This window comes from Thermobia domestica, chromosome 14, assembly GCF_964235325.1.
Source record: "Thermobia domestica chromosome 14, izTheDome1.hap1.1, whole genome shotgun sequence".
Classification (NCBI taxonomy): domain Eukaryota; kingdom Metazoa; phylum Arthropoda; class Insecta; order Zygentoma; family Lepismatidae; genus Thermobia; species Thermobia domestica.
Genome location: NC_137467.1, coordinates 75,231,506 through 75,259,101, shown reverse-complemented (window position 1 = coordinate 75,259,101; position 27,596 = coordinate 75,231,506). Strand labels below are relative to the sequence as shown.

At 33.9% G+C, this 27,596-nt stretch overlaps 1 protein-coding gene across 2 annotated transcripts in view; it reads left to right on the top strand.

The window, feature by feature from the left end:
* Positions 1 to 27,596, top strand: part of Ten-m (teneurin transmembrane protein Ten-m) — a 121,494-nt gene that overhangs the window by 55,854 nt on the left and 38,044 nt on the right. For both annotated transcript variants that reach the window (XM_081738286.1, XM_081738287.1), the window contains exons 5-11: positions 7,018 to 8,934; positions 11,753 to 12,030; positions 14,192 to 14,408; positions 17,289 to 17,483; positions 21,418 to 21,627; positions 24,002 to 24,110; positions 25,754 to 25,980. In XM_081738286.1, the coding sequence (XP_081594412.1) occupies positions 7,018 to 8,934; positions 11,753 to 12,030; positions 14,192 to 14,408; positions 17,289 to 17,483; positions 21,418 to 21,627; positions 24,002 to 24,110; positions 25,754 to 25,980 (3,153 nt within the window). The remainder of the gene's footprint in view (positions 1 to 7,017; positions 8,935 to 11,752; positions 12,031 to 14,191; positions 14,409 to 17,288; positions 17,484 to 21,417; positions 21,628 to 24,001; positions 24,111 to 25,753; positions 25,981 to 27,596) is intronic.

Sequence of the window (27,596 nt, the reverse complement as noted above, 5' to 3'; positions counted from 1 at the left end):
ACTTCCATATACTAGCTTACAACGTAAAATATATTGACATAAAGTCAACCAACACGCAGTGAAATCAATATGTTACATAAGAAGAAAAAGATAAGTTGTCAGTATACATTACATTTCCTTATGTATGTTTAGAATTTGATACATTAAGAATATATATATTCCTAAAGGTGAGCGTGAAGTTCTTAATATTGATGGAGGCAGAAATGATTATACATATTATTAGTGTATTTATGTTTTGTAATTTTCATTAATATTCATTATGTAAAAGAAGAGATAAATGAAACATATCCAGTCATACAGAGTATTCCGGAAATACACCAACAAATTTCGCATACTGTTCAGGATCTCAGTACAAGAAAGAAAAAAAAAAAAGTTTATCTGTGATCTTGGTCGGAAACATCTAATCACCGAGATAAGGCCAATTTGATGGAATAGGTCGTAGAGTGGTTCTGTCTCCGTAATTAGATGTTTCCGACCAAATTCGCGGATAACTTTTTACTTGTATTGAGCTCCGGAACACCTATGCAAAGTTTATCGGTTGTTTTATTCAGTGTAGCCAGTCTACGACCAATTCTACTACTTACCTTAAATTGGTCCCATCTCCGTAATTAGGCGTTTCCGACCTAAATCACATATAATTTTTTTTTCTTCTATTGAGCTCTTGAACACGTATGCGAAGTTTGTCGGTTTCTTTCTGGAATACCCTGTATATGGACACACGATATTTCCAAGGTGTATTCGCAATTTTTGTCACTATGTGAACAGATGGATTCATTAGCTTAAAATTGATTTTTTTTCTCTTCAAGTAAATATATAGGGTCTTTCAAAACAACACCGACAACGTTCGGGAGGTGATTCCTGACACTAAGATATGACAAAAACTATAGACCAACCTTGGTGGACAAATGCTTCCTTTCGGAGTTATAGGCTGCCGAAAACATGAAAAAATGAAGTTTAAAAGTCTATCGCTCCAATACTATGGGACCTACCTTAGTCAGGTCAAGACTTTATGTAGGACCTAGTATGTGCCCTATCCAAATATCCACGTTTGAGCATGCTGCGGTACTTCCGCAACAATTTTTATGTTGGTAGTTGATGAGTACTTCAAATTATATGCCCGTACCCAAACTGCCTCTATAAAAATTGTTGCATGAGTACCTTAGGTTTCTGAAACATGTATTTTTGATAGAGTACATATTAGTTTCTAAGTGAAGTCTAGACCCGACTACGGTAGGTCCCATATTATTGGAGCTATGGGCCTTTAAACTTCATTTTTTCATGTTTTCTGCAGCCTATAACTCGGAAAGGAAGCATTTGTTCACCCAGGTTAATCTATATTTTTTGGCTTATCTTGGTGTCAGGCTTAGGCGTCTCTGGCGGGGGGGGGGGGAAGGGGGAGGAGCACGCGTCTCCCCAATATTTTGAAGTACAAAACATTCAATATTCTATTCTAATTAAATTCATTTACTAACGGGAGATTAACATATAAATATTTATAATTATATTTTTTATTTGGAATATAATATGCAGGCTGTGAAACTATTATAACAGAGTTCTTGATATGTCTCAGGGGGACCGTAAAGGTGAGCAGATAGGTAACAAATGGAATCGATGATAATAAACAGGTTGGGCTAGGCACTACCATTTAAAGACTTTCTTTGATGCCCCCCTCCCCCAAATTTTATATGCCAGAGACGCCAGTGGTGTCAGGAATCACCTCCAAAATGTCGGTGTTGTTTTGAAATTTCCTGTATAAACAGAAAACTATAATGAAACTGCTTTGTATGTACAAATCTTACTCGACGAACCTGGATTGAAACATGTCTAAACATAGAAATGCACTCAAGATTGAGATTGGATTGAGAATTGTTTCATAATATGAAGTGGAAACCTTTAATTGCATTTTCAATCTTTACTAATGTATGATATCATGTAGTAGGCTAGAACTCTAAAGGAAACTTAATTCCCATCCATGCGTTGTGTTTGAATTCTACCTCAAATTGACCTATTCATTTCTAGTGGGAAAAAAAGTATGATCACACAAATGTAGTGATCTTTATGGTCCTTGATTGATTTTTGAAAATTACGGTACTTTTATATTTGAAAGCTAAATATACCAAAAGGATTGATTTTGCTTTTCAATATATTCACTTGAGATATGATTTCAGCGAAAGCAAATTAAATGAAAAGCATAAACGAGCGGAATAATTTCATTTGCATTTTCACTTTTATTGAGTGCTTATATACGAAGGCAGTCAATGACATTTATGAGCAAAATTGTACCCTGGAGAGTGTAAATGCTGTAAAATAAATTATTTTATTTATTCTCTTTTTAAGAGAGATATTAAACTTGCATTTTTCCTTCTAGTTGGATCAAAGGAAGTATTATTATAATAAACGCATTTCCTGGCAGCTCAAAATATGAAGGATTTTACTTTGTATCCAGGAAATTGAAAGTCTATCAAACTGTTTCGATGTTCGCAGATATCTTTGTCGTGTCGATGACCTCAATTTGCTGCTCAACTGAAGACTATTATTATTATTATTATTATTATTATTATTATTATTATTATTATTATTATTATTATTATTATTATTATTATTATTATTATTATTGCAATATCTCGGTTTAAACCGGTTTCAGCGTAATAATCTGACAGTATCTCTGCAAGTGCATACTATTGCAAGAATTTGTCTTCAAAGATCTTCCTGACCATATAAGAGTACCTAGAATTACCGATTTTGTGTAGGTTTGTTAGATGTTTTGTGCTTATGTTTCAGTTACTTCACAGTATTTTAGGGACACTGTAACTGAGATAATGATTGGTCTTACTTTTGAATATCTTTTTGACTTTGTCTGCCAGGTCTTTATATTTGGTATTTTTCGTACTAAATTTTGTATGTATGAGTGGCGATGTTACATTTATAAAAATTACTTTTTACTCCCTTATATTGATAATAGTGATCTCGAATCTATTTGTAAGTACCATTTTATCCGTTTTGACATCCCAGAAGAGTTTATATTTATCGTTTTCGAATACTGGATTTGACTTTTATTTGTAGTATGGCTTGGTATCAGTTTTAATTTCTATGTTATGTGCCAGAAACTGGTTCAGTTGGTGAATGCATTTTGCAGCATTGTTGTGTCTTTTCAAATAGTCTCTGGGAGCCATTATACGATATGATCCTGTGATGCGTTCAATTGTTTTTTGATATGTCTCCGCATTTTCTGCATTTTCCATCCAGTATTTCTTGCTTTACTATGTGTGTACAGTAGTTTCGGGTTGATGGCTACCTTAGATCCTGCTGTTTCGGAATAGATTCCAGTTTTATTGAGTTAGGCATTTGATTGTCGTTTATTTGTATTATTGCCTTCTAAATGATTCTTAAAGGCTTCATGGAGTTATTTTGCTCTCCGCTTACTATGTTTTTGCTTATCTGACTCATAGTTTGTGATGAACTCTGTCATGGATAGATGAAGTGGTGTAGGTTTTGTGTCTGCATCCAATAGAAATAAATGGTTGGTTTCTTTTCTGTTGCTGAAATATTGGCAAAGGTCTTCAATCTATTCTTAGCGAAGTTTTTTTTTACCTACGATACCAATGTCTTCTTTTTCTATGGAGAGTTCATTCGCTCTATTGCAACTTTTGATTGTTTAATTCTGAATTCTGTCATTAAATTGCGGATCATTCGTGTTAAACTAATTAAATCAGTCTCTGTCTATTTGATTGAATCAAATAAATATGTAACGAGGGATACTGCAAATGTGTTGTTCGCTTTAACTTTGTTAGCATTAGTAAGCTGGGTATTTTCTTAATTTTTGACTGGAAATCTTTCTGCAGTGTGTGTTTCATTGTGTTCTGTTCGATTCCTCGAAGCTGCATTATTCGTAGGTATTTAAAGTGCTCTCCTTCGTTTTAAGTTTCTGTTTTGTAGTGTTCATTTATTGGAGATCCTTTGGTATTTGCTATTTCTCTATTTACAAAGGTATTGACTTACATTTATTTATTTATTGCTAAATCCATACAGATGCCATGGCTAAAACCTGTTATTACTTTTAGTAATCTGTGTAGTTGGTTTGGGATGTTAGCATATAGTTTTAGGCCATCCATGTATAGGTGGTTGATTTTACAAGATTTGTTGCTGATTTTATCTTAAATCTGTAGAACGTGCTTACTAATGATCTACTAAGAGGATTGAGAGCTGTTCAGAACCATAGGGCACTGACAGAATCGCCTTTGTGCCCTGTTTGTCTTTATTTTTTGGAATACTATCTTGTTCTGTTCATTGGAGAAATAAAGTTTTGTGGACCATTGTTTCATAGCTGCTTCAAAAAGTTTGACGATCGTAGATATATTTATACATTTGCAGTACGTCTATTAAATATGAGTGTGGAATACATTAATCGAAGTCTTTTTTGGTAGTTTGTAAGTACTAGACTTAGGTCTCTTTCCTCGGGTTTAGCTTGTTCAGTATGCAATGTATTTATTATGATCTGGTCCTTGCATCCCTTGAGGACTCTGTAGTATCCTTTTTGTTCTTTTTTCATAATTCTATTTATCTGTAGGTGAGAGTATATATATGTATTCAGTTAGTATTGATGTCATATATTTGTACATTTTAGGAAGGCTGATTGGGCTGTAATTTGCAGGATTCTTACTATCCCGTTTTTTGATAAAATAAATGCCTTTCGGGTTGTTAATAAATTAGGAATGCTCCCTCTGTTTTGAAGAACATGGTTATTGTGTATAACGATGCTGGTATGTAGTGTTGTGAATTGGTTGTACCAGGAATTTTAAATATGACCAGGGCCTGTGATTTCCAATTTGCTGATTTTCCAATTGTTTGTGTGACGTCTGCTTCTGTTATGTAAAATGGTTCTATATCTTGAATCGGTTGGTATCTGATTGTTTCTTCTTCAAGAGTACTGCTTTGATATCATGTGTGCGGGATCGTACCTAGATCTGAGACCACTAACTCGTGATTTCATTTGTCATTGATAGTTCTGTTTGATCAATCTTGTTGTTTCTGAGTTTCCGGTGGAACTGTTTTGGATTCTGCTGAAAATCATTATTCTGTTTCTTTTGAACAGTCTTTTTTTTTTTTTTGTGCGTGCGTGCGTGCGTGTGTGTGTGTGTGTGTGTGTGTGTGTGTGTGTGTGTGTGTGTGTATGTGTGTCCGCGGAATCTTCCTGCATATACAGGTAGTTATTGTGTGAATATATCCATTTCCATGTTGCTGGATTCAGTTATGTTCTCTGTTTGTAATGGCTTGTGTTCAACTTTTCTCTTCAGATTCGTTGATTTGTTTTCCTTGTTGTATTGTGTCAGCTGGCCGAATTTTGTCCTCAATGAATCTGTTCGGTTTTCAAGCCTCTTTGCCATTTGGGGATACTATGTGCTTGGATTTCTTTTGTCGTATTTGTACGAGCTGGCCTCTCGGATGTTTCTGTATTTCTTTCCTTTATCTGCGTTACATTCATCATTGTAGCTGCAGCACAATAGGTAATATTGTGAAGCTGTTATAGATTTTCACATTCATTGGTGTAGTTTGGTATAGCCTGAATATCTACGTAGTGAATAGCTTTCTTGAATCTCTTGTTTCTTGATTTCTTTATGGATATTCTTCATTCGTGTCCATATGTATATGTTTGCTGTAAAGAGCACAGAACTCTGCTTGCATGTCCTTAAATTTGATGTTTTGTATTTCTGTTTTTGCTATTTCTTTGAATTGTGTATCTTGTCTACTATTCTCGGGGTCTTAGGTATCATTAATCTTATGTTATATGAATTATTTTCATAATCATTTCCGCCATTAATTTCTTTTTGGATTTGGTTTGTTTCTATTTCTATGAGCAGGCTGTTAATTATGATTGCTCCCTTTTTGTCTACCAGTTTGTTTTCTAGAAATAACTCGCTAACTTTTGTGGATGTAGAGTTCAAGAAATAGCTAGTGCATACGTTTTCTGTAGCCAATCATGTTGGTTTCTAGCATTGTACTTCCCAAAAAGCAACGTATAATATTTTATATTCATATCTGTGGTCCAATTAATACATTGTTTTTCATTACCCACTTTGGTGGTTATTGTTTTTAACCGTTAAACACTCGCAGCAGGTAAAGCTTATTGCTGGTTGGTGTTTCTTGGATCTTCAACTGCTACATGTTCGGGATCTTACCCGGTCCATGGCGTCTTTTCAGCGTACGACCACCATCAGTTCGCTTACTGTCCCTTCGAGCGGTGGCTCCAGAAAGTGCACTGACACTTCTCAGGTAGCGTCACTTAATCCTATTTTTTAAAAGTCATCTCCATCAGTGACGGGTGGGTGCATTTTATATCTACTGCCAGGTTTCTTTACAACTGCTCCTCTAGATATAGATGTCCCGTACTATATATTTTCTTCCTTAATCCTCGATGGTAAATACATATTTTACTTGTGGAATTGTTTTCAACAACATTAAAAATTATGAATAGAGTAATAATCATAATAATTTTGATCAATCAGCTGCGAAATCACCACTCTGTATCATTCACTGATTTTCGTTTCTCTCTATCTCTCGTATTATTTTTTCTTCTTCTCATGTACGAATTCTTTTTTTTTTTCTCTTCCTCCCCAAAATTTCTCTTTAATTTCTCCACTATTTTACTTAGTTCTCCCTGAAAAAGATAAGTTGATTGAAGTAAAATATTGGGATATTCGTTTCCAATAACTGGGAAATTATGTGATAAACTTGATGTTGATAATACAGTACATAGTATTTTAAACATGGATAGAAAATGATAACAGGACAGGAAGTTTGTGATTTTAATAATAAGCAAAAATTTTTAGCTGAAAATATGTATGTATTAGATACGTAATAGCTGAAGCTATTATTTTGATAAGTGATGTCCATTCCAAATGTTCTGCTCAAGATAGAAAAAAAGTCAAGGAAATTGACTTTAACTCTTGCGTTTACTAATATTTAATATCTTTAGTTTTTCAGTAATTTAAATTTCTTTTTTCTTTTCTTCCGTTACAGCAACAAGTATGTTGAACTGGTCATATCAGAGTGCCAACGCATGTAAAGTTCTAGTGGAAGAAAGTTCCGATTCCCAGTCAGAGGTAAATCGCACGTCCAACAGGCCCCGACCCTCACCTGGAGGTAAATACCTTGAAGCTGTTAACTCCTTAAACAGTAAACTAGAACCACATCCACGTTTTCGTAGAACTGTTAACCAGCATGCTTTTGATCGTGCACAGAGTGTAGATTTTGGTGTTGTGCATGAGAATTTAACTGTTATGCATGTGCCCAAGAATGTTGATGTGGATGTGCCTGATGATTATGATGCTGCTGCTGCTGCTGATTCTGATGAGGATCGCAATTTGTCCAGCGAAGAGAGCAACGTTGATTCTATATCACAGCTTGATGTGTCCGTTTTAAGTTTGCCTGTTAATAAAGAGGGAAATAATTCCGAGTGGGAAGATTTGTATGGTAGTGGCTTTATTCCCTCTGATATTGATGCCCAACATAGTAGTGTTAATAATTCTAAAAATAACAAAGAAGTGGGTGGCAATATTGAACATGTTCAGCGTGATTCTCCCGTGTATTCTTATGGAGAAGATGAAATTGAAATAGTGCATTTGGATGATGCTGTTCCAACTCCAAAATCAAGCAACATTGGTACTAGCAGAGATGGTCAGCATGTAAGACCAGATGCCAATAAATTAAGCAATAAGATCAGTGAAGCCCTTCCATCAAAACAAAGATTTGATGAAAGTCATCCTGATACTTCTGTGGTGCATTTTGTTGATCATTCCAATGCAGATATTGCTGTTGATACTGACACAGTAGACCCTAACATCCCTAAGAAGAGTATTTCTAAACATGTGGAAACCAGTACTATCCATCCAACGAAAAGTGGCCACACAGATAATCATTCGAGTGAAGCTAACGTATCTTCTGCTAAGCATGATATTCCATTAACATCTTTCTTCTCTGTAGAACATGATAGTAGTGTAGAGAGCAAAAAGATGTCCAAAGATTTCTTAACTCAGTTACCTAAAGTTGAGATGCTAGAACTTACGCCTGATATAAATGGTAGTAGACATCCTAAGCGTGTGCTTGTCAATGTAACCATAGCTACGGAGGATGGTAGCCTTAATACAACAGATGGACACCATTCTCCGGCACAGCCTGTTTATGTCTTATCCCTTTCTGTACCTACTGACAGTGAAGGTAATGGTGGTACTGTTGATATAAACCCTTCCTCCCCAAAAGTTGCTTCTGTTCTTCTTGGATTAGGAGAAAATAACACTCATAAGCTACTCTTAGATGTGAGTCAACATATATCTACTACTTCTCCCCCGCCACCTGTTACCCAGCCTCCTGTATATATTTGGGGCGGGCAGTGTCAGTGTTCCTGTCCTTGCTTGGATAATAAAACAGATCCCGGCTTCTATGACGATGAGAATGATTATATTGAAGAAGTGGCACATAGTATAACTTACCCATCAATTGCAGGCAAGACTACACTAGCTACCAGTGATAATTCTCCACATTTAAATGGATCAACAGAAGCTCAAGAGTTGAAAGATGTGTTACCAAGCGTGAAGCACGAGACTTTTACGGCTGATACATCTACTGTAGAAATCACATCAACAAATGGATATGTAGACTATGCAACTACACCGGAAATCGTTGAGGAAGTGAAAAATGTTGAAGATGTAGACTCTCAAATTGAACATGGAGCAACAGATGATAATGTTACAATATTGGAAGATATTGACGTTACAGATATTACCACTCCGTTCCCGATATCAACATCTGTGTTGTCTGAAGAGGTGCAAACGATAGAGGCTGTTGTTGAAACCAGTGCTTCCTCCTCATCACCCATGATGACCAATGTGAGCTGCATCCGTAAACCTGTTCTTCCTCCGCCGATTCTCATATTGGAAGGTGAGGTTCTATCTTCCGTTCTGCATGAGTTCTCAAAGCCTGTGCATCTTTTTCACTAACTTCATCTTTTAGGATTGGAGTGGTGACTTTTCTTCAAAATTTCATCCGTTGACTCCTTCTATCCCCAGAACTTTCTAACTGATCGTGTTCTTTCATCTGCTTTCTAACTTGTAGTATCATCATTATTTATTATAATACCATTACGTAACGTTCTCTCACTATTCAATTGTAACATGCACTAGTATATCCTTTTAATGTTCTCTTCGTAATATGTTCATAAGTATATTAAATTTCTAGTTTCTTTGAAGGCTTATGTAATATTTATTCTGCTAATTAGTTGGTAACCATTTACTCTTTTAATGAGCTTAATTTGTTTCTTTTGTTAAGAAAAAAGGCTTCGATTCATCACATCAGCTTTGTATACACATGTCACATTATTCATATCTTTACCAATAATAGGCTTGTATTGAATTTGTAATGTAACTTGACTGTAATATGAATGTTCTTATATATTAATCATATGTTAAAAGTGAATTTCATGAGAAGCGTAAATCAACAAGATTTACAAATCAATAGCGATAAGTACACAACATTGATAGCTTGAAAATTATCGATGAGTATAGTGGTTGAAACTAATTCTTGCGGGACGTTTGTTTTTACCCATAGCATCGGATAACGTAGAGGAGTTTATATTCTCAAATGTGAAGCAAATGTTATTTACACTATTCATCATGTTTTCAGAACTACTTTCCTATTTGCATTTTTTGACGTCACGTGCTGCTTCTCATCCGTGGGAAGTACGTGTAGCTTGCATTGTATGATAAATGTGTTTCATGCCTCATCTAATGTCGATACTCAAAAGAACATAGCATTCGAGAAAAAAATATTTTTTCCTGTGTTATTTAGCATAATAAAGGGCCAATGGGTGAAGATTTTGACTTCGAATGAGCATAACGTATTTTGTATATACTACTCCGTTATGTTATTGGTTTATGTTTATGGTTTCTTTGGATTGTCTTATGTGCGTTCGTGAGGGTATAACTTATTTTATCGTCAAACACAGCTAGATGGAGTCGTAGAAACGTATAACAAGTATTATTAAGCCAAGCTGCAGCAAGTGCGCGTGCATAATGCAGAAACTCATGATTATTTTTTTAAAATATCGTACAGAACAAACGCTATATATGTTTATGAAATAATACAATAGTAATACAACTCTATTTCAAAGTGCTTACATAGTTATTCCATCGTCTTTTTCAGTCGTTTAGTCGTTTGCGACTCTCCATAACTCTATGGACCATATCGTGCCATTTGCTCCGCTTTTCGAAGTTTTTCCATGCTCAGGTTCATTATTTCCTCAATTGCATCAATCCATATTTCTTCCTCTTCTCCTCTTCTCCTTTTTTCTTCAACTTTTCTCGTCAACAATTATTTTTCCAGTAGTTACTTCATATTTATTACCAAAGGATAATTTACTTTTGAAATGAATTTTGACACCAATGCTACTTAAACAAAACGACGTGAGCATGATTTAGCTTTACCTTTTCATAAGATTAACCTGAATACGTCATATACATGGTTATCTTTGTAAAATATTTTTTCTTCTAATAATCTGTTCAGATAATAAAGTAAAAACAAGATGTGTTTAAATGAGAACATTACTTTGCAGAACGAAAATTCTCATGAAATTCACGTAAAACCATAGCTTTAACAAGTGTTTGAAGATTTCTGCATTCACCATGCAAATTTGATTTATTGCATTGTTTAGCAATTGCAAACAGTGCACAAAAGCAATCAGTTTCTGATGAAGGCAATATTCTATTACCGAAACAGTAACACAGATAAGTAATAATAAGTGTATCTTTTGGTCAAATTTTATTTTTCTTTTAAAAAGAAAATAAACAGCAGAAATCGTGTTGAACGAAGAGGAAAGTAAGTTTTGTGCACTGTTTGCCTTTCATGCGCATTGTTGGAAACTAATATGCTATGATGCAAGCAAAATGTTCCTAGAATAACTGCGATAATGAAACATGAGAAGTGTGTTTTCTTACAGGACACCCTAACTTCAGATAATGCTTGGTGAATGGACAAATGTAATAAAACAATGTAACAAAATATTTACTGAGAGCCTTTCTATTTCAAGGGTGCCCCTTCTGGCGCTGCTGTTGATGTGTGTTTTCCGTACCTCCCTCGAAAGAGGAGAGACAAGTTGCCACAATAGTTGGATTCGGCAGCGTTGCCACAATGAATTGTTTCACGGACTTCGCTGCACTCTGTCTTGTTAACCATTCTAAGTAGCCTACGATCTTCACTCTTCAAGACCAAACGATCGAATGATAAATTGGCAACACAGCTGAGCCCCACACCCTCCGACGTGTGTTTCGCATATTTTCCGAGGGCACACCTGAAATAGACAAGCTTTAGTAATAATTGCTAATTTATAAGTACTTTTCTATCAGTTTGTTCTTCATAGTTAACTGTACAAGGTGAATGAAACATTTAATTCTTTAGAATTATATAGATGACATATTTCATAAAAAATATTAAATTTCTACAGGTTAACAGAATTTAACTTCTGGGACAGAATTTGGTGAAAGCTGATTACGTGCTTATTAAGTATGCTTAAATACAAAGCCTAACTTGCTTATGAGAGTGAAAAAAAAAACAAAAAAAACACTTCTTTCCGTCCGTGAAGGAAATGTGCTATAATATTTTTCTTTTTTCATTTTGTAACTTCCCGCATGACGCCTACGTAAATTGTGTATTAGTAATTATCAGGTGGCAATAATATATAATTGAATACATGCTATGATTTCAGGAGCAAAAACTTTCCCAGGCAGGACATTTCCTCCTGATGGAACAACCTTTTCGCAAATAACCTTAGGTCAAAAATTATCAAAGGAAATACCTCCCTACAGCTATTGGAATATGCAATTCTATCTATCCGAAGCAGCTTATGTAAAATTTGATCATAGTATTCCCCGTGGAGCTAGCATAGGTATATATGCCCGCCGTAATGCCCTTCCAACTCATACGCAATACGACAAGATAGAAGTTTTGAGTGGTTTCAAAGCAAGGACTAAACGAACATCACATGTAAGTATATACATTTTTAATATTTATAACGTTTATATCTTTAGTGTCCTTGGGTAAAGTCTACTGTCATTTCTAAACGTTAGTTACCAAAGAGATTACACAAAGTCCTCGTTTAATTGCACTGCAATATTATGAGATTCGTTCTTGTTGCTGTTTTGAATCTTTTCATCACCAATTAGCATAATTCCAATCAAGTTAAATCAGAATACGTGAAAAACAAAGAATATCCACAAATGAGAATCTGATGAAGAACAAGAGTGAATTTCAACTATTTAACTAAATTTCAAGTCTGCAGGAAGAAAACGTGTAAGAATAAGATTAAAAAGCACGTTAAAACAAAATACTAATGGGATCCTTTTATTGAAACTTGAAAGTTCACAAGTTTTTTTTTTCACGAGTTATTAAATATTAGGAAATAGAATTCTACAACTATAGCAGAAGTTAATTAAAATGATGGTGCTGTTGCTTCTAATTTATTGTAGTTTGTTGCAATATTATAATGTATGCAATTAAAGAAAGAAAAGAAAATTATCAGCTCTGCACTAATGGTACGAGATCTGTCGTTTCCGGTAAGCGTTAAGATACTGATCCTATTTTTCTGAAAGCATAAACCAGGACGCTTCATTAGATCCTCTACGGATACAAGTAGTAGAACATTTGAAATTATTTACGAATACCGGTACTTGAACTACTACTTAATTACGTGTTCCCAAAAGAAATTGATACACGTTTAAAAAAATAATATAGGAACAAGTACTGTGAGACTCCATTCATTTCGCTTGTCATGAAAAATTAAACTAATTAAACAAACTATTTACTGAAACTGCGGCACTTTGGAGTCTTGATATTGTCAGGATGATAGAACAGAATGACAATCAATGACGGTTCTCGATAAAGTCTGGACACTTGACAATTCTATTTGATTATATACTGAATGCCATATTGTTTAATTGTACAGCTCATAATTACATTTATCTCTTTTCTGATTACTTAACTATATTATTATTATTATTATTATTATTATTATTATTATTATTATTATTATTATTATTATTATTATTATTATTATTATTATTATTATTATTATTATTATTATGACGACTCAGTGTAAATGAATTAGGGCAGAGTCCAACTTAGTAATAAGTACTTTTTAACGCCAACTTCTTTTTGAACATCTTGTTAAAATAGTTGAATGTAATAACACTCACTACTAGTAACTATTAGTAACATTATGATTATTAATAATATTAATTGTTTGTGCATTTTTAAACGCTATAGTTTATGAGAAGAAGCACAGCAGTTTTATCATTTACATGAATAGATTGATTTATTTGTTATCAATTTCAAATACAATATAATCAGGTAGAAATGAAGGTAGACATATTTTGATTCCACTGAAATCGAAAGCAGAACTCAATCAAAGCCAAATATATTAGAAGTCAACAAATCATTTAAGAAATGTGTTTCACTGTGTGTTTGGCTCGTGTAAAGGAAATATAATTGAATTCTATTTTCAAAAGAAAAATCTCAGCTTTTGTATATTATTGAGTCATTCATGAAACATTAACGATTGGAATATACATACAAAGTGTTTATACTTAATTCTATGTAACGCATGACATACACTCGTGAACTCATTCAATTATAAGATTCTTTCTTCTTATTCCCTTAGTAGTCAAAGTAATTTTTATGTACCAAGAGTACACATCCGAAAGATTTTGAGCTACTCCTTGAAACTTTTGAAATGAGTTAGACTAGGCTTAATGATAAATTCACTTGTATATGCTTTTCTAAAAGAGAAAATTAAATTTATCTTCTCTGTATATATTTGTAGTAGAGATATTCATATGATATTATATTTTGACTTTTTATCGATATAAAAGAAGTTTATATCAAAGTTGAAGTATTTTGGTTTGAAATTTTAAATGTCTAAATTTAAGACCAACAATTATCAGTTTAGAAGCTAAGGACTTTTAAAGGCATCTGTATTGTTCAATATTTTTAGTATGATATATTTTTTTGTATTTTGATGTTGCACATAAGTAAATGAAGAGTATAGTTATTAAAAATAAAATAGTGCTAGGTGAACATTTAAAAAGTACTACATTTGCTTGGTTTGAACTTATTTTTATTCTACTTGGAACCTTTTGCTGCGTTACAGCCAACAGTCACCAAGGAAGTGACGTGGTACCTTGAACAAGGTCATTGGTTCCTTTCTCTTTATAACGACGATGGCGACCCTCATGAAGTAACATTCATAGCCATAATAGCAGAAGAAATGACGGAAAATTGTCCCAACGGTTGCAGCGGAAATGGAAAATGTTTAATGGGCCATTGTCAGTGCAACTCTGGTTTTGGTGGTGAAGATTGTAGCGATAGTAAGTATCTCAAAAAAGGAAATAGCTATATTCTTAAATAATCTAAGTTATAAGTAATTTATGTCATTTAATATTCTATGAACATATACCTTTGTAGTTGTTATTGACTTAATTGTGTTATCATCTCTTACATCGGAAACAGTATATATATATTTAAATTTGTATTTTTGTAATCATAAAAGTTTTTTAAAATTTTTTTAAATGTATAACTTAACCCATGTCGTTAAATTGAGTGTAGATATTGAAAGTAAATATGTCAACACCTGCATGGAAACACTTTATAATAATAATATAGGCCAAAGTCCTGGTTGTAAGTTCCATCCTTTAATGTGACTAGAGTTGTTCTTTAAGTATTCGTTGTTCATCTTAGTAAGGAGAAAGAATAGTCTGAGAAATATTAAATATTCCCCTTTAATTCTACAGTTTGTCATATTTCAAGTTAATTTAAGAAAGAAAAAAAAACGTATGTTTTAAAATGTATTATTTGCTACTATATGTTTGTTTATATGGCTTTAAAATTTCTATGTCTAAAAGGCCTTTCTTGCTTGAAAAAAACTGTCTGTCTGTGTAGTTCGTTTCTTCTCTCATTGCTTATTTATTAAAGTGTAAATTGTTACATGTATTGTGCAGTTGAAAGTATGTAAATATTGACTAGGTCATTGTTTATTCATCTTCTTGTTCAGGAAGTGCATTATTCTCAACTAGTTGCATGCAAACTAGTTGCATTTATGTTTCAGCATGACGTACTAGAGGATATGATAATATAAACGGGAATATTTATGTGTATGTCGTTAAGGCATGAGCGATGGTTATTAACTAATTTTCTCGATGCGTGTGTATTTGTAATTTATTAATGGAATTTTGAATGGTTGGTTACTGTGTTTGAATTGAAATGAATGATGATTATTGTTTTGGGGAAATCAGACGTAAGTAAATTTAGAAAACAGTGTTTCTTTCTTTTTATTTGATGTCAATATGTTCTCGCGAGTTCATTACTTTCCTTTCAAGAAATAAGTTGTATATTGTAGAGAAAAAGTGTTGTGTACAAAAATATGACTCTTTTAAAACTTCAAGTTAATGGAAACTATAGTTGCACAAAAGTGCGTAAAATTGATATTTGTGTAGACAGATCTGTAGCCAAGAAAGAGCTAGAGCGTATGAAGTTCACCCTATATTATGTTTTGCCCTTCTAAAACACAACGTTGTAGGGAAATTTTAAATTCAAGCAAAATTAGATATGAAATTCTTGCAGTTTTGTTTACCAGAATAAATTTAATTTAGCGCATTTTATAATTTCTGCTTAAAATCATGTTTACTGCTAGATGCACCAAACATCTCTCATTGGGCTTCTCTCATTCAAAGAATTTCAAACTGAAGTACCTTAAAATACCTTATTATGACATCATGACAAGCCACCTCCCTCTTTCCTGTTCTTGAAATTTTCAGTGTTTGTTTAGATGAATATACGTTCAAAAAAATTAACATTCAAGAATGTAAGATGAAAAAATGAAATGACATCTTGAAGTTTTACGTCCCACGGTTATGCCGGCTAGGCTAAAGGAGACGATGATGATGAAAAATAAATGAAATGGTGGAGTGAAGAAAGTGTGAGAACCCTGAGAAAACTCACACATACGGTGTTTGTCTACCACAAAGCTCACATGGCGCGAGCTGAGATCGAACCAAGTACCCCATGCACCAGAGGTAAACGCTCTACCACTGAGCCACCATGACCCCCCAGAATGTAAGATGAAAAGGAGCTAAAGCTTTGTTAAATAGTCCATAAGAAATAAATAAATAAACAGTTTGTGCTGTTCCTTGATATCTGTCATTGCCTCCTCATTATTATTTTGTGCCGCTCTGAGAAATCGGGCTGTATACTGGCCTGAATAGAGAGAGAACACAATTCTCTGTACATTGCCAGAAATTATACTCGAATTGATCTATCTGATGTAGGGATATTGATCTAAGAACATCCGAGAAATCTTCGTTAGAAATGAATATTGCACTTAAATATAAAATAATCCTGTTATGATGTTGGTGTTTAGTTATATACATTTTAACGTAACAATTATTTATAACATTATTATGAATAATGATGAAATATTTGGAAAAAATTCGTTCAATTTTACGTACTACGAGTATGCCGTGTAGGCTAAAGAAGATGGTGATGATGAGAAATGAATGAAATAGTGGAATGAAGAAAGTGAGAGAACCCCGAGAAAACCCACACACACGGTGTTTGTCCAATACAAAGTCCATTTGCTGCAAGCTGGGATCGAACCAGGGACCCCATGCACCAGAGAGGAACGCTCTACCACTGAATCACCGCGGCCCGGGATATTTGAAATTTATTTGATCCATTATATATACGTACATCTGCAATACATTTAAGATATAACTAGGAAATTAGCTAATTCTACAATACATATGGATGAGCATTATCAGGAGAGAATTGGTACTCATTTAAAATGGACTGAATTAATATATGAAAGAAACTTTAGAAAAAATATTTACCTGTATCTTTCTATTAAGCACTAAGTACTGATTGTATTATACTATTCTTAATTGCGGACACCAAAAGAATTGAAGAAAGTCTTGTTTTTTCATCTTTTTCAGGTGCTTTTAGGTCGAAATAAAAATCTTTTGTAGAATTTTGCGAGTGAAGATCGTAAGTTTGTCATTTCCCGTGGTATTATATGTCTCATTATTATGACTTTGATTACAGAAAAAAGAAAATCTTTGTGCTGTTCATAAATTTAAGTGCTTTCCTATTTATGAAATTAAATATCTGAAATACTTTCTCTGTTTATTTCATTATGTTAGCAGCCTTATAATGTTATATGGTAGTATAATATGATGTACTTTTTTTCCCTCTAGGTATTTGTCCTGTGTTGTGCAGCGAGCGTGGTGAATACATTAATGGAGAATGCCAGTGTAATCCTGGATGGAAGGGAAAAGAGTGTAGCTTAAGGCATGATGAGTGTGAAGTTCCTGATTGCAATGGCCATGGCCATTGTGTAAACGGAAAATGTGCCTGTGTGCGAGGATACAAGGGAAAATTTTGTGAAGAAGGTAAAATAACTTGAATGTAACATTTACCCAGTTCCAAGGCGTGCTAGAAATAGGAAGTATCTCCTTTTCCTGTTAGAATTGTGATGTTTCCGACGGTTTAGTTTTCTTATATTTGATAGATGCTTTCGAACGTATGGAATTATATATGTTAATATATTACTTAACACAATTAAAGAAATATTCGTGCTATGCAAAATCGCGTTGTTCGAAATTCTTTTACAACGGGTTTAAATTATTGCAGCGAAGCTCCTCTTTAGTCGCCCTTATGCGTTCGTTTATTCGGATACTCCTTTGAGATGCCTGAATTGTTCTTAGCCAAATTTGACATGATGATTCGAGAGCGCGCTCTGAGTGACGTAAGAGGTCGCATGTCTCGATCGAACGTACCGTTGTAGAATAATACGGAAAAAATGTATCTACGAGATGCCTGAACCGTTCTTCACCAACAATGGCATGGTGATTCGACAGCGCGCTCTGAGTGACGTAAGAGGTCGCATGTCCCGATCGAACGTACCATTAAAGAATAATACGGAAAAACTAGATCTCCGAGGTGCCTGAACCGTTCTTCACCAACGTTGACATGATGATTCGACAGTGCGCTCTGAGTAAGAAGTTGCATGTCCCGGTCGAACGTACCGTTGTAGAATAATGCGGAAAAACTATATCTCCAAGGTGCCTGAAGCATTCTTAACCAAAATTGACATGGTGATTTGAGAGCGCGCGCTCAGTGACGTAATTGGTCGTACATCCCGATCGGACGTACCATTGAGGAATAATCACCGGAAAACTGGATCTCCGAGATGTCTGAACCATTCTTAACCAAATTTGATAGGTGATTCGAGAGCGCGCGCTGAGCGTCCTAAGGGACATACTATTGAGGAATAATCACCAAAAACGGAATGTCCATATACTTAACCTTGAAAAAGCATTTGGCATGCGAATTCTCATTGTACACAATGGAAAATAGAATTTTCAGCATTAGAAATAGAGGGAAACCCTTATTATTTTGTTCTGCGAACATAATGTTTCAAAGCCATTAGTCTTTTCGCTGATATGCCAAATTCAACTGTTTGCATGTTGTATTCATTCACGAAAACAGTTGATGCACTAAAAAAAATCTATGAATAATCGATAAAAGTCGATCGCTTCGCAATAAATTTGCAATTAATGCATACGTAGTTATTTTTTTTTATCAGACAAATTTAGAATAAACAAATTTAAAAGTGAAGTATGTATTGAAAGTGTGTATATAAACTAAATAATAAACAAAAGCATTTAAAAGTTATTTTAAAAGGCGTATAATAGTATTTCTTTCAATTGTAAATGAAAAGTGAAATCTTTCAGTTCTATGTCCCACGTCTATGCTCTGTAGACAAAAGGAGATGGACGATGTAGGAATTGTGATTATATAAAAGGAATTCATGGAATGAGATAGTGAGTGGAAACGGAAACAATTCAAGGGAATCCACGGGCACAATGTGTTCTAATTTAGTCTGGGATCGAATCAGGGATCCCTTGAATCAATGATGACTGCTCTACCACTGAGCTACAGTGCCTCCATTTCCTAATTGTAGTTAAAATCGTCATATCGCAAGCCGATACTCGACTCAATTTATACAGTATTTCCATGTAAGCATGCATACATGCTATAGACTGCTTTCATTAGGATCACGCAGGTGGGACTTATAATATTGTAAGGTTCCGCATGTCTTCACATCACAGTGTAACCATGTGTGTGTGCTACACGTGTTGGCAGTAAACAAATACAACGCAGACGACAGTACCGAAGAGGAGTCACCCACCATCGCCAACAGTCGCCAAGATTGTAATGGTAGTCCGTATGTTACTCCTCATGATAGCAACTATGTCCGTACATCCGTTACTTCTCATGATAACTTTTACATCCGTACGTACGGTACTCCTCACGATAACTCTTAGGTCCGTCCGTACGTTACAACGATAACTGTTACGTCCGTGTGTATGTTACAACTCACGATAACACTTATGTCTGTACATACCTTACTCCTCTGATAACTTTCATGTCTGTATGTACGTACGTTATTACTCACGATAACTCTTACGTCCGTCCGTACGTTATTCCTCAGAATAACTATTGAGCGAAAGCGAATTTTTGAATTCTCTTTTTTTGCAATAGATACCTAGATCAATTATTTCGATCGAGTTAATTCAATTATCTCGACCGAGTATTCTTTGTTAGAGGTGTGGCATGTATGATATTTATTAGGATCACGCCGTCGTATTTTTCCCACAATAGTAGCTAGAGCGATTATCTCAAATGAAATAGTTAATGGAGTTAATTCGTTAACATCTTAACTAGTAACGGCGACTTAACGTCGTCCGTTAATCCACACGATAACTCTTGAACGAAAGCGAGTTTTTTAACTCTTGATTTTTTCGCAATAGATAGTTAAATCAATCATCTCGGTCAATTTTGTTAATGGAGTGAATTCTTTAACATCTTCTTAGCGGGTAACGGCGACTTAACGTCGCCCGTTAGTCCACGCGATAACTCTTGAACGAAAGCGAGCTTTAGAATTTTGTTTATTTTGCAATAGATAGCTATAGAGCAATTGTTCCGACCGAGTTCGTTAACGGAGTAAATTCGTTATTATCTTAACAGGTAACTCCGTTACTCCACAGGATAACTCTTAAATTCAGTCTTTCCCGAAGTTACACATCTTGCCGTTAGATGGCAGCAGACATCCTTCAGCGGTTGACTTCTACCGGATGAAATTGAAACTTCTAGTGCGTGATCCTTTTTACTGTCAACCCGAGTTTATTTAGTATTTTTTTTAAAAAAAACACGATTCCCAACTCATAAATATTTATTAGCAATAAAACCCGCGTTAGAGCAAGACCTGCATTATTCGGAACCACATTATTCAAGGTATTGTTGTATTCCTAACCTTAATTTGCAGAATGCATGCAAGCAGCCATGTGATTCCTGAAAGCTCATAAAATGAAAGAGAAGAAAAGAAGCATGTTATTTTCGCATGTCTCGTAATGTTTGTAATTTTCTTTTACGAATACTAAACGTCTAAAGAGATATAGGAATATATATTAAGGACCATGTCATAACTTAAAGACACTTGAAATGTCTACAGGAAAGTGAACGTGGAAATCAATCGGTATTTTTTGAGAAATAAACATTTTTTCATACACACATACACGCACACACACACACACACACACACACATATATATATATATATATATATATATATATATATATATATATATATATATATATATATATATATATATATATATATATATATATATATATATATATATATATATATATAGAGAGAGAGAGAGAGAGAGAGAGAGAGAGAGAGAGAGAGAAATAGAAAAAACAATCAATTTGTTTTAGCACTTAATTTTGCTATTGATCTCCAATTGAAGAACTTTTTGAAAGATGAAGTATAAACTCATAGTTTAATGCCACTACTATACACAATAGCCTAAAGGAAACTATGATGATGAAATAACTGATCAAGTACTTAATAAATAAAGTACATTTTAGAGCCAAAATACATTTTATATTTATTCGTTTGTCCCAACTATTGTTAATAACTCTACTTTAATTACTCTACTTTAATTAAGGACTTAATTTTAAAAATATATTTTAACATTATACTCTTCATGGAATGAATACGACATTCCAACCTTTTTCTCGCATCAAACGCAAGAATTGCAATCATTTAGCTACGAGGTTGCTTGAAACGAAGGCAAGGGTTTTCTAAGATGTACAATATTTTATCTTAAACATATTTGATTTTGCGAACCTCAAGTAAACGTGCTTTACTTCTTAATACAGTAATCTCATTAAAGAATAGAGTTCAGTGTTATATATATATTTCATATGTTTATGGAGATTTGTATTGTTTAGTATTTTGCTATGTATTTACAGTGGACTGCCCTCACCCGACGTGTTCAGGTCATGGCTTCTGTGTAGATGGCGCGTGTGTTTGTAAGAAAGGTTGGAAAGGAGCTGATTGTAGTATAATGGACAATGAGGCTCTTCAATGTCTTCCTGATTGCTCTGGCCATGGAACTTTTGATTTGGAAACGCAAACCTGTATGTGTGAGCCGCTGTGGTCTGGTGACGATTGTTCAAGAGGTACGATATATAAATAGTATTACAGTGAAACCTCTCTAAAGCGGACAGCCGTGGGGAATCAAAAATTGTCCGCTATAGAGAGGTGTCCGCCTTAGAGAGATTTCAATATTTTCTTACGTAAATTAATAAACAAGGTAATATGCAATTAGAAAAAATATATTTTTGCATAAATTACGTGTTTATGAATAATACTAAAATGTTAGTATACCTGCATTATTTTGCTCCATCCAATTCGAGGCACAACATGGGAATAAGATGTTATAGTTCTCTGCACTTTACAATTATCGCTACTTACTACGTTTTCGGTGTTGCTTTAATTTGTGAGTTAATTGTAGTCCAGCAATGACTTTTTAAAAGGCAATATGCGTACCCGTGGTCAAAAATACCAAACTTGTCTTCTGCTTGGTTAGAGATTCCAGCGGGACAGTAGAATGATGTGTCATTCCAAACAGTGGACAACTGTCGATCACTTTTGTTTCTGAAGCAGGTTGGGTGGGAGTGGAATGCAAGAAAAGGATATAAGGGTGTTGTGAAACAGAGACCCTTCCTCTGGATTGCTGAACAGACAGTTGAGGAGGCAAAATGTTGTCACATCCACATGTTCTTTCTTGGTGACATACGTATGAATTACTAAAAGTGTATTTTTACTGCACTTTCCAACTTGTTTCTAGAGAAAGTGTCCGTAATACGGAGGTAAATAATACCTATAAAAGACAAGAAAGACTGTTCGTGTCCGTACTAGAGAGTGTCCGCTTTAGAGAGGTTTGCCAATATGATTTTTCTTATTACAGTGTTTGGGGATTACAAAATATGTCCGTTATGGGAGGTGTCCGTTAGTAGAGGTTTCACTGTATTATTTTTCTGGTGATATATTTCCATAGGTAAATAGAATGATATTTACTGTAATATGATTATAGACTAAGGTTGTTAACATATGTGGCGTAATGTCAAACCATTACAATACATCTGCATAATATGTCAGGCTACACCTTCATGTCAAAAATAATTAGGCGTTTTGAATATTGTTCATATCTATTAATTTTACTTCTGTTCCGTCGTTTCCATTTTATCTTTTGCATATAGTGTTTTCCATCAACTTCATAGAACAAAGGCATTTCCAAAAATTTCCAGCCTAGCATTGAATTATCGCGCCACTGATAATAAGCCATTGATGGCATTTAGTGCCATCTATGAAGCAAATAATGAATCTATCTCAACGGTGTAACTGCGATAGTTTGTTGGAGATAGTCTTTAATCCAGTCGCTATGCGTTAAACTTGCAAGATACATTCCACACGGCTTCCGCTGCCAAGGCACTACCACTGTATCGCCGGACCACACAAAAATCGGAAAAAAAGTTACTATTATTTTGTTAATACTAGGTGTAGCGTAGTCGCTAACGCTCTCGCCTTCGGCGCGAGCGGTCCCGGGTTCGATTCCTGGTGGGGGGGGGTACTCGGTCGAAAAAGTATAATACGCTTTTTCAGGCCAGCCACCCTGAGTGAGGTTTTCCTGAGTTTCCTTATTTAAATAATGTAATATTTTAAAACTATTTTTATTATGTATGAAGTATACCTCATATTAATTTTTCGTAGTTAACTAATTATTGGTCTAACAGAATATTTGTCATCATTTACAAAGTGCTTGTTTTGATATGTATCTATATAGCTTTATCATTCTGACATAAATTTGTCATACTTACAACTTAATTTTTAATAAGCGATTCTGTCTTTAAGAGAGTAGTGTAATGTTCAAAACTTTAGTTTATACTTCTGTTGGTACGTGCATATTAGTATAATTTTAATTTTTAGTTTTTATTTATTTCCATATAGAAAATAACATGTTTAAAAATAAATATAGTTAGTTCCATTTTGAAAGAACAAACACGTTCTTTGATTTATCATTTACGTCCTTCATTGATTTTTTTCGTGAAAAACCAAAGAGACTATGTATCATACGAGTTCAACCGAACTCATCCAATCTAGATCAAGCTTGGCATGGAGCCTTGACCTACTATACAAACTTGTGATGTATTGTGGTGTGCAGACTTTTGGTTTCCAATGAGCTGTTAAATTGGAGTTTGGACTTGGTCTCATTTTTGAAGGAAACGGAAAAAATCTAACTTATACGATCTGTATCAAACTTGGCGTGGTGGTAGATCTTGATCTGCTATACAAATGTGTGAGAAATAGTATGGTGATAGAATTTTGGCACCCAAGTTCTAGCCTATGAAATATGGAGTGTGGACTTAGTAAAATGTTTGCAAAGCTATTTTAATAAGGATTTCCTTTAAAGAAAATCTATTATAAAGGACGACTTTTTCTTCTACTCTTGTATTGGTTCTTGACTTTCACTCTTTTAATTTTGTATTTCAGAATTGTGTGATTTGGACTGCGGAAAACATGGACATTGCGTTGGAGATTCATGTGTTTGTAACGCAGGCTGGTTCGGAGAGTTCTGTAACCTCAAACAATGTGATCCAAGGTAAACTATTTTTTTTTTCTCTTGTGAATATTAAACTTAAAATAAGATTGATATAACAAGCATTATATTATAACTTCATTTAACATTCAAGGTGATACAGAAAGAAGATATGATCTCAGATCACTATATTTTACAAGCTGTAATTTATAATTACAATAAGCATTACAAATAGTTTAGAGTTTAGTAAAGAATAAAGTTTTACATACCACGTCACAAATTTCCTCTGTGCCTTTCGTTTGCTGCGGGGACAACATCGAAATTATAAAAAAATTAATTCCAATCGTTTGTGGCTTGATCTTTCTTCTTTGAACAAACAGCGTGTTTCCCGAAAATCTGATATCATCTACGAATAATCTTTGGCATCGTCGGCTTAAAACCAAAATGCTTTAAAAATGCACTTAAGAATTATTTGATTTAAACTACTCGCTGAGCAAAACAGGACGTTTATTGTAAAAATTATTACGAATAACAATTTCGCCAACTATCCACTTTTTCTTCATCAACGAATAGTTGGCGAAAGTGTTACACGTAATAATTTTTACAACAAAACGTACTGTTTTGCTCAGCGAGTAGTGTAAATCAAACGTACGCCTACTAAAAGCAAAGGATGGATAAGTTCTGAAATTTGATTGACATGAAGTTCAAATTAACCTTAAATTGAGTTACTTTCCTATTTGGGAATTAATAATGGAGTAAGTTAAAAATTAATTATTCGCTCACTTCTCAAATATAATTGATTCTAGTGTATTCTTGGAGATACAAAACGTAAATGTTAGCTCAAACTGAAACTTGTCGTTTGGTTCCATTAAAGAGTAAAAACAATTCTTCGAAATAACAAATTTTGAAAAATGTATTTGCACATTTGGAAAATACAAAAGCAATGGCAAATGTAGAATTTGTTTTACAGATAGGTGGATTTTTGTACAATCTTCTATAGGTGATAGAGATTAATTCTGCTATCGTAGGAAATGCAAAATGTATACGGCTTTAATTCCATTAAAAAGTTTTCATCACAATGAACAATATCAAATTTAGTATGGCAGAACATTTAGTTGGGGTGTATACAGCGAGGCAAAAAGGCCATTCAGTAACACTAGTTTTGTTGTTAATATCCCCTTCATATTGTACACTATTGAAGTTAAAATTTTATTCCTGTATTGCCTTTAAATTGCAGAAAATTTTAGTGAAATCGAAATTATTTTATCTGGAAGATTTTTATGGGAAAAAGAATATGTAGCTTTCATTATAAATTAATTTCTTCAGAACTATGGGGTTCATACTAATAGTTGTCTTTAGAATTTTATTGAATTCCTTTGATTATTTTCTAGATTTCGAAAATTCAAACAAAATTTTTTGCCATTACTTTTTCAGAATCATAGTAACTGAAGTCACATTGTTTCGATATTTCCTGTGGGAATTACTATGAAATCAGTATTTTCTCACAAATTAGTTTGTTCTTTTCGAGCTATTCGTATTTTGAAATTACTAAAACAGTGTGCATTTTTATAGTAACTACATGTTTGTTTGGTTACGCTTTTTGCATTCAAGCGTACATTATGTTGTATAGATTTAACATTTTAATTACCACTTCTTTATCATTTTGTCGTATTTCTTAAAAAAAGATTTCCTTTCTTTCCGAATAGGTGCAATGATCATGGTCAGTGTAAAAACGGAACATGCTTATGCGTGACTGGTTGGAATGGCAAACACTGTACGCTCGAAGGTTGTCCTAACGGCTGTAGCAGCCATGGCCAATGTCGAGTGAACTATGACGGAGCTTGGGAATGCAGATGCTATGATGGCTGGAATGGAAAAGATTGCAGTGTACCTTTGGAGCAAAGTTGCAGTGATGGCAGAGACAATGATAAAGGTAAGATTTTTTTTTCTAATGTCGAAGCAATAGGTAGGAAAATATTACATAAGTAATTCGAATTGGCTCTACCTGAGCCGGTTATAAAAGTTTAGAAAATAATAAGTCTTATCAAACTTTCTTTTTTCATTCATGCAACTGTATCTAGGTTAGGTGGAAATTATTCGCCGAAAATGATTTGGCCAAACAAAAATGACAATTTTGACTCTCCTAAAGCAAAATTTTGCACGACAATAACAATTACTGGACCCTGTTAAAGCAAACATTTTATACAGAAAGAGTAAATGTGTGTGTTTTAGAGTGTGAAAATAAATAAATAAATAAAATAAAATACAACTTAAATACGAATTAGGTAACTACAGAAGTTTCATCTTACAAACACTAAACGAAGTAAATTTAAATATTTATATGCAACACAATCACTTCGTTTCATTGTGTAATCAATATTAAAATTATTGATCTAGTAGTTATTACTTCATATGTATCAATTGCCGACGACTAATTTTGCCACATTCAAACCAATACTAATTATCATTCATTTATCATATTTATTAATATTTACACTTCACATATAAGTATAATTCTGTATCACTTCAGTGTGAAATCTATCGATCTAATATCTACCACTAACCCATTCGATAATCTTTTCTTGATATCAACACTTAACATAAATCCTAAAATAGTTTTGTAATTAAAACAATCCGCAACCAACCACAATACTAAACAACATTTTATCTCTACACAGGTACAAATTGCGAGCTGTGATAATAGTCAATACACCTACCAAAAACAAAAAAGAACGTTTCATACTCACCTCAAAGGTCCCAATAATTAAGCAATACTTTGGAGGAATTCGGTCCTCATCATCAGATTACTTACGTTTGAAGAAAGTTATGAAAATAAAAACATGTAAGGAGATATAAAGAATAAAAATGAGGAGTGTATTTCCAAAACATGCTAAATCCGTTTGGTAGAATTCTTCAGAAAGGTCAAAATCTATCTTTTTTTACGTTGAAATATTATGACAAGTGATATGTCAAACAGAATTTACCACAGAAAATAATGAATTTTGACAAAAAATAATTACAAAATTTAACGTAAGATGTTCCATAGTATACTCTTCCATGTTCAATTCAAAATCGGACATTTTTGGATTTAGCGTGTTTTGAAAATATACTCTTCAAATGATTCGAAGTAGAAACTATGGCCTATGAGCCACTATATCACACTATCTACTGGTGTGATGGTTCATGTGTCAGTTTTGGACATGAAATGTATATCTACTTCGAATTATTTTTATCCCTTTTACCTTCCCACATGTTTTTACTTTTAACCTTCTTCAAATGTAAGTAAGTTGATGATGAGGACCGCATTCCTCGAAAGAGTACTATCACTGCTAAATTATTAGGATTTCTGTGGTAAGAATAACACTTTCTATTTTAATTTTATTTGCTATATTGACTTTTCATCTTCTTCTATATATTAAGCTACCTCCGTTATTAGCTAACCATAATTTATGATACCTTTTTAAATACCCAACATTGGTTCAACTTGACTGGATTAAAAAAAAAGAAAATGTTCAGTCATGAAAGTAGCAGATGTCACAGGTTTAATTA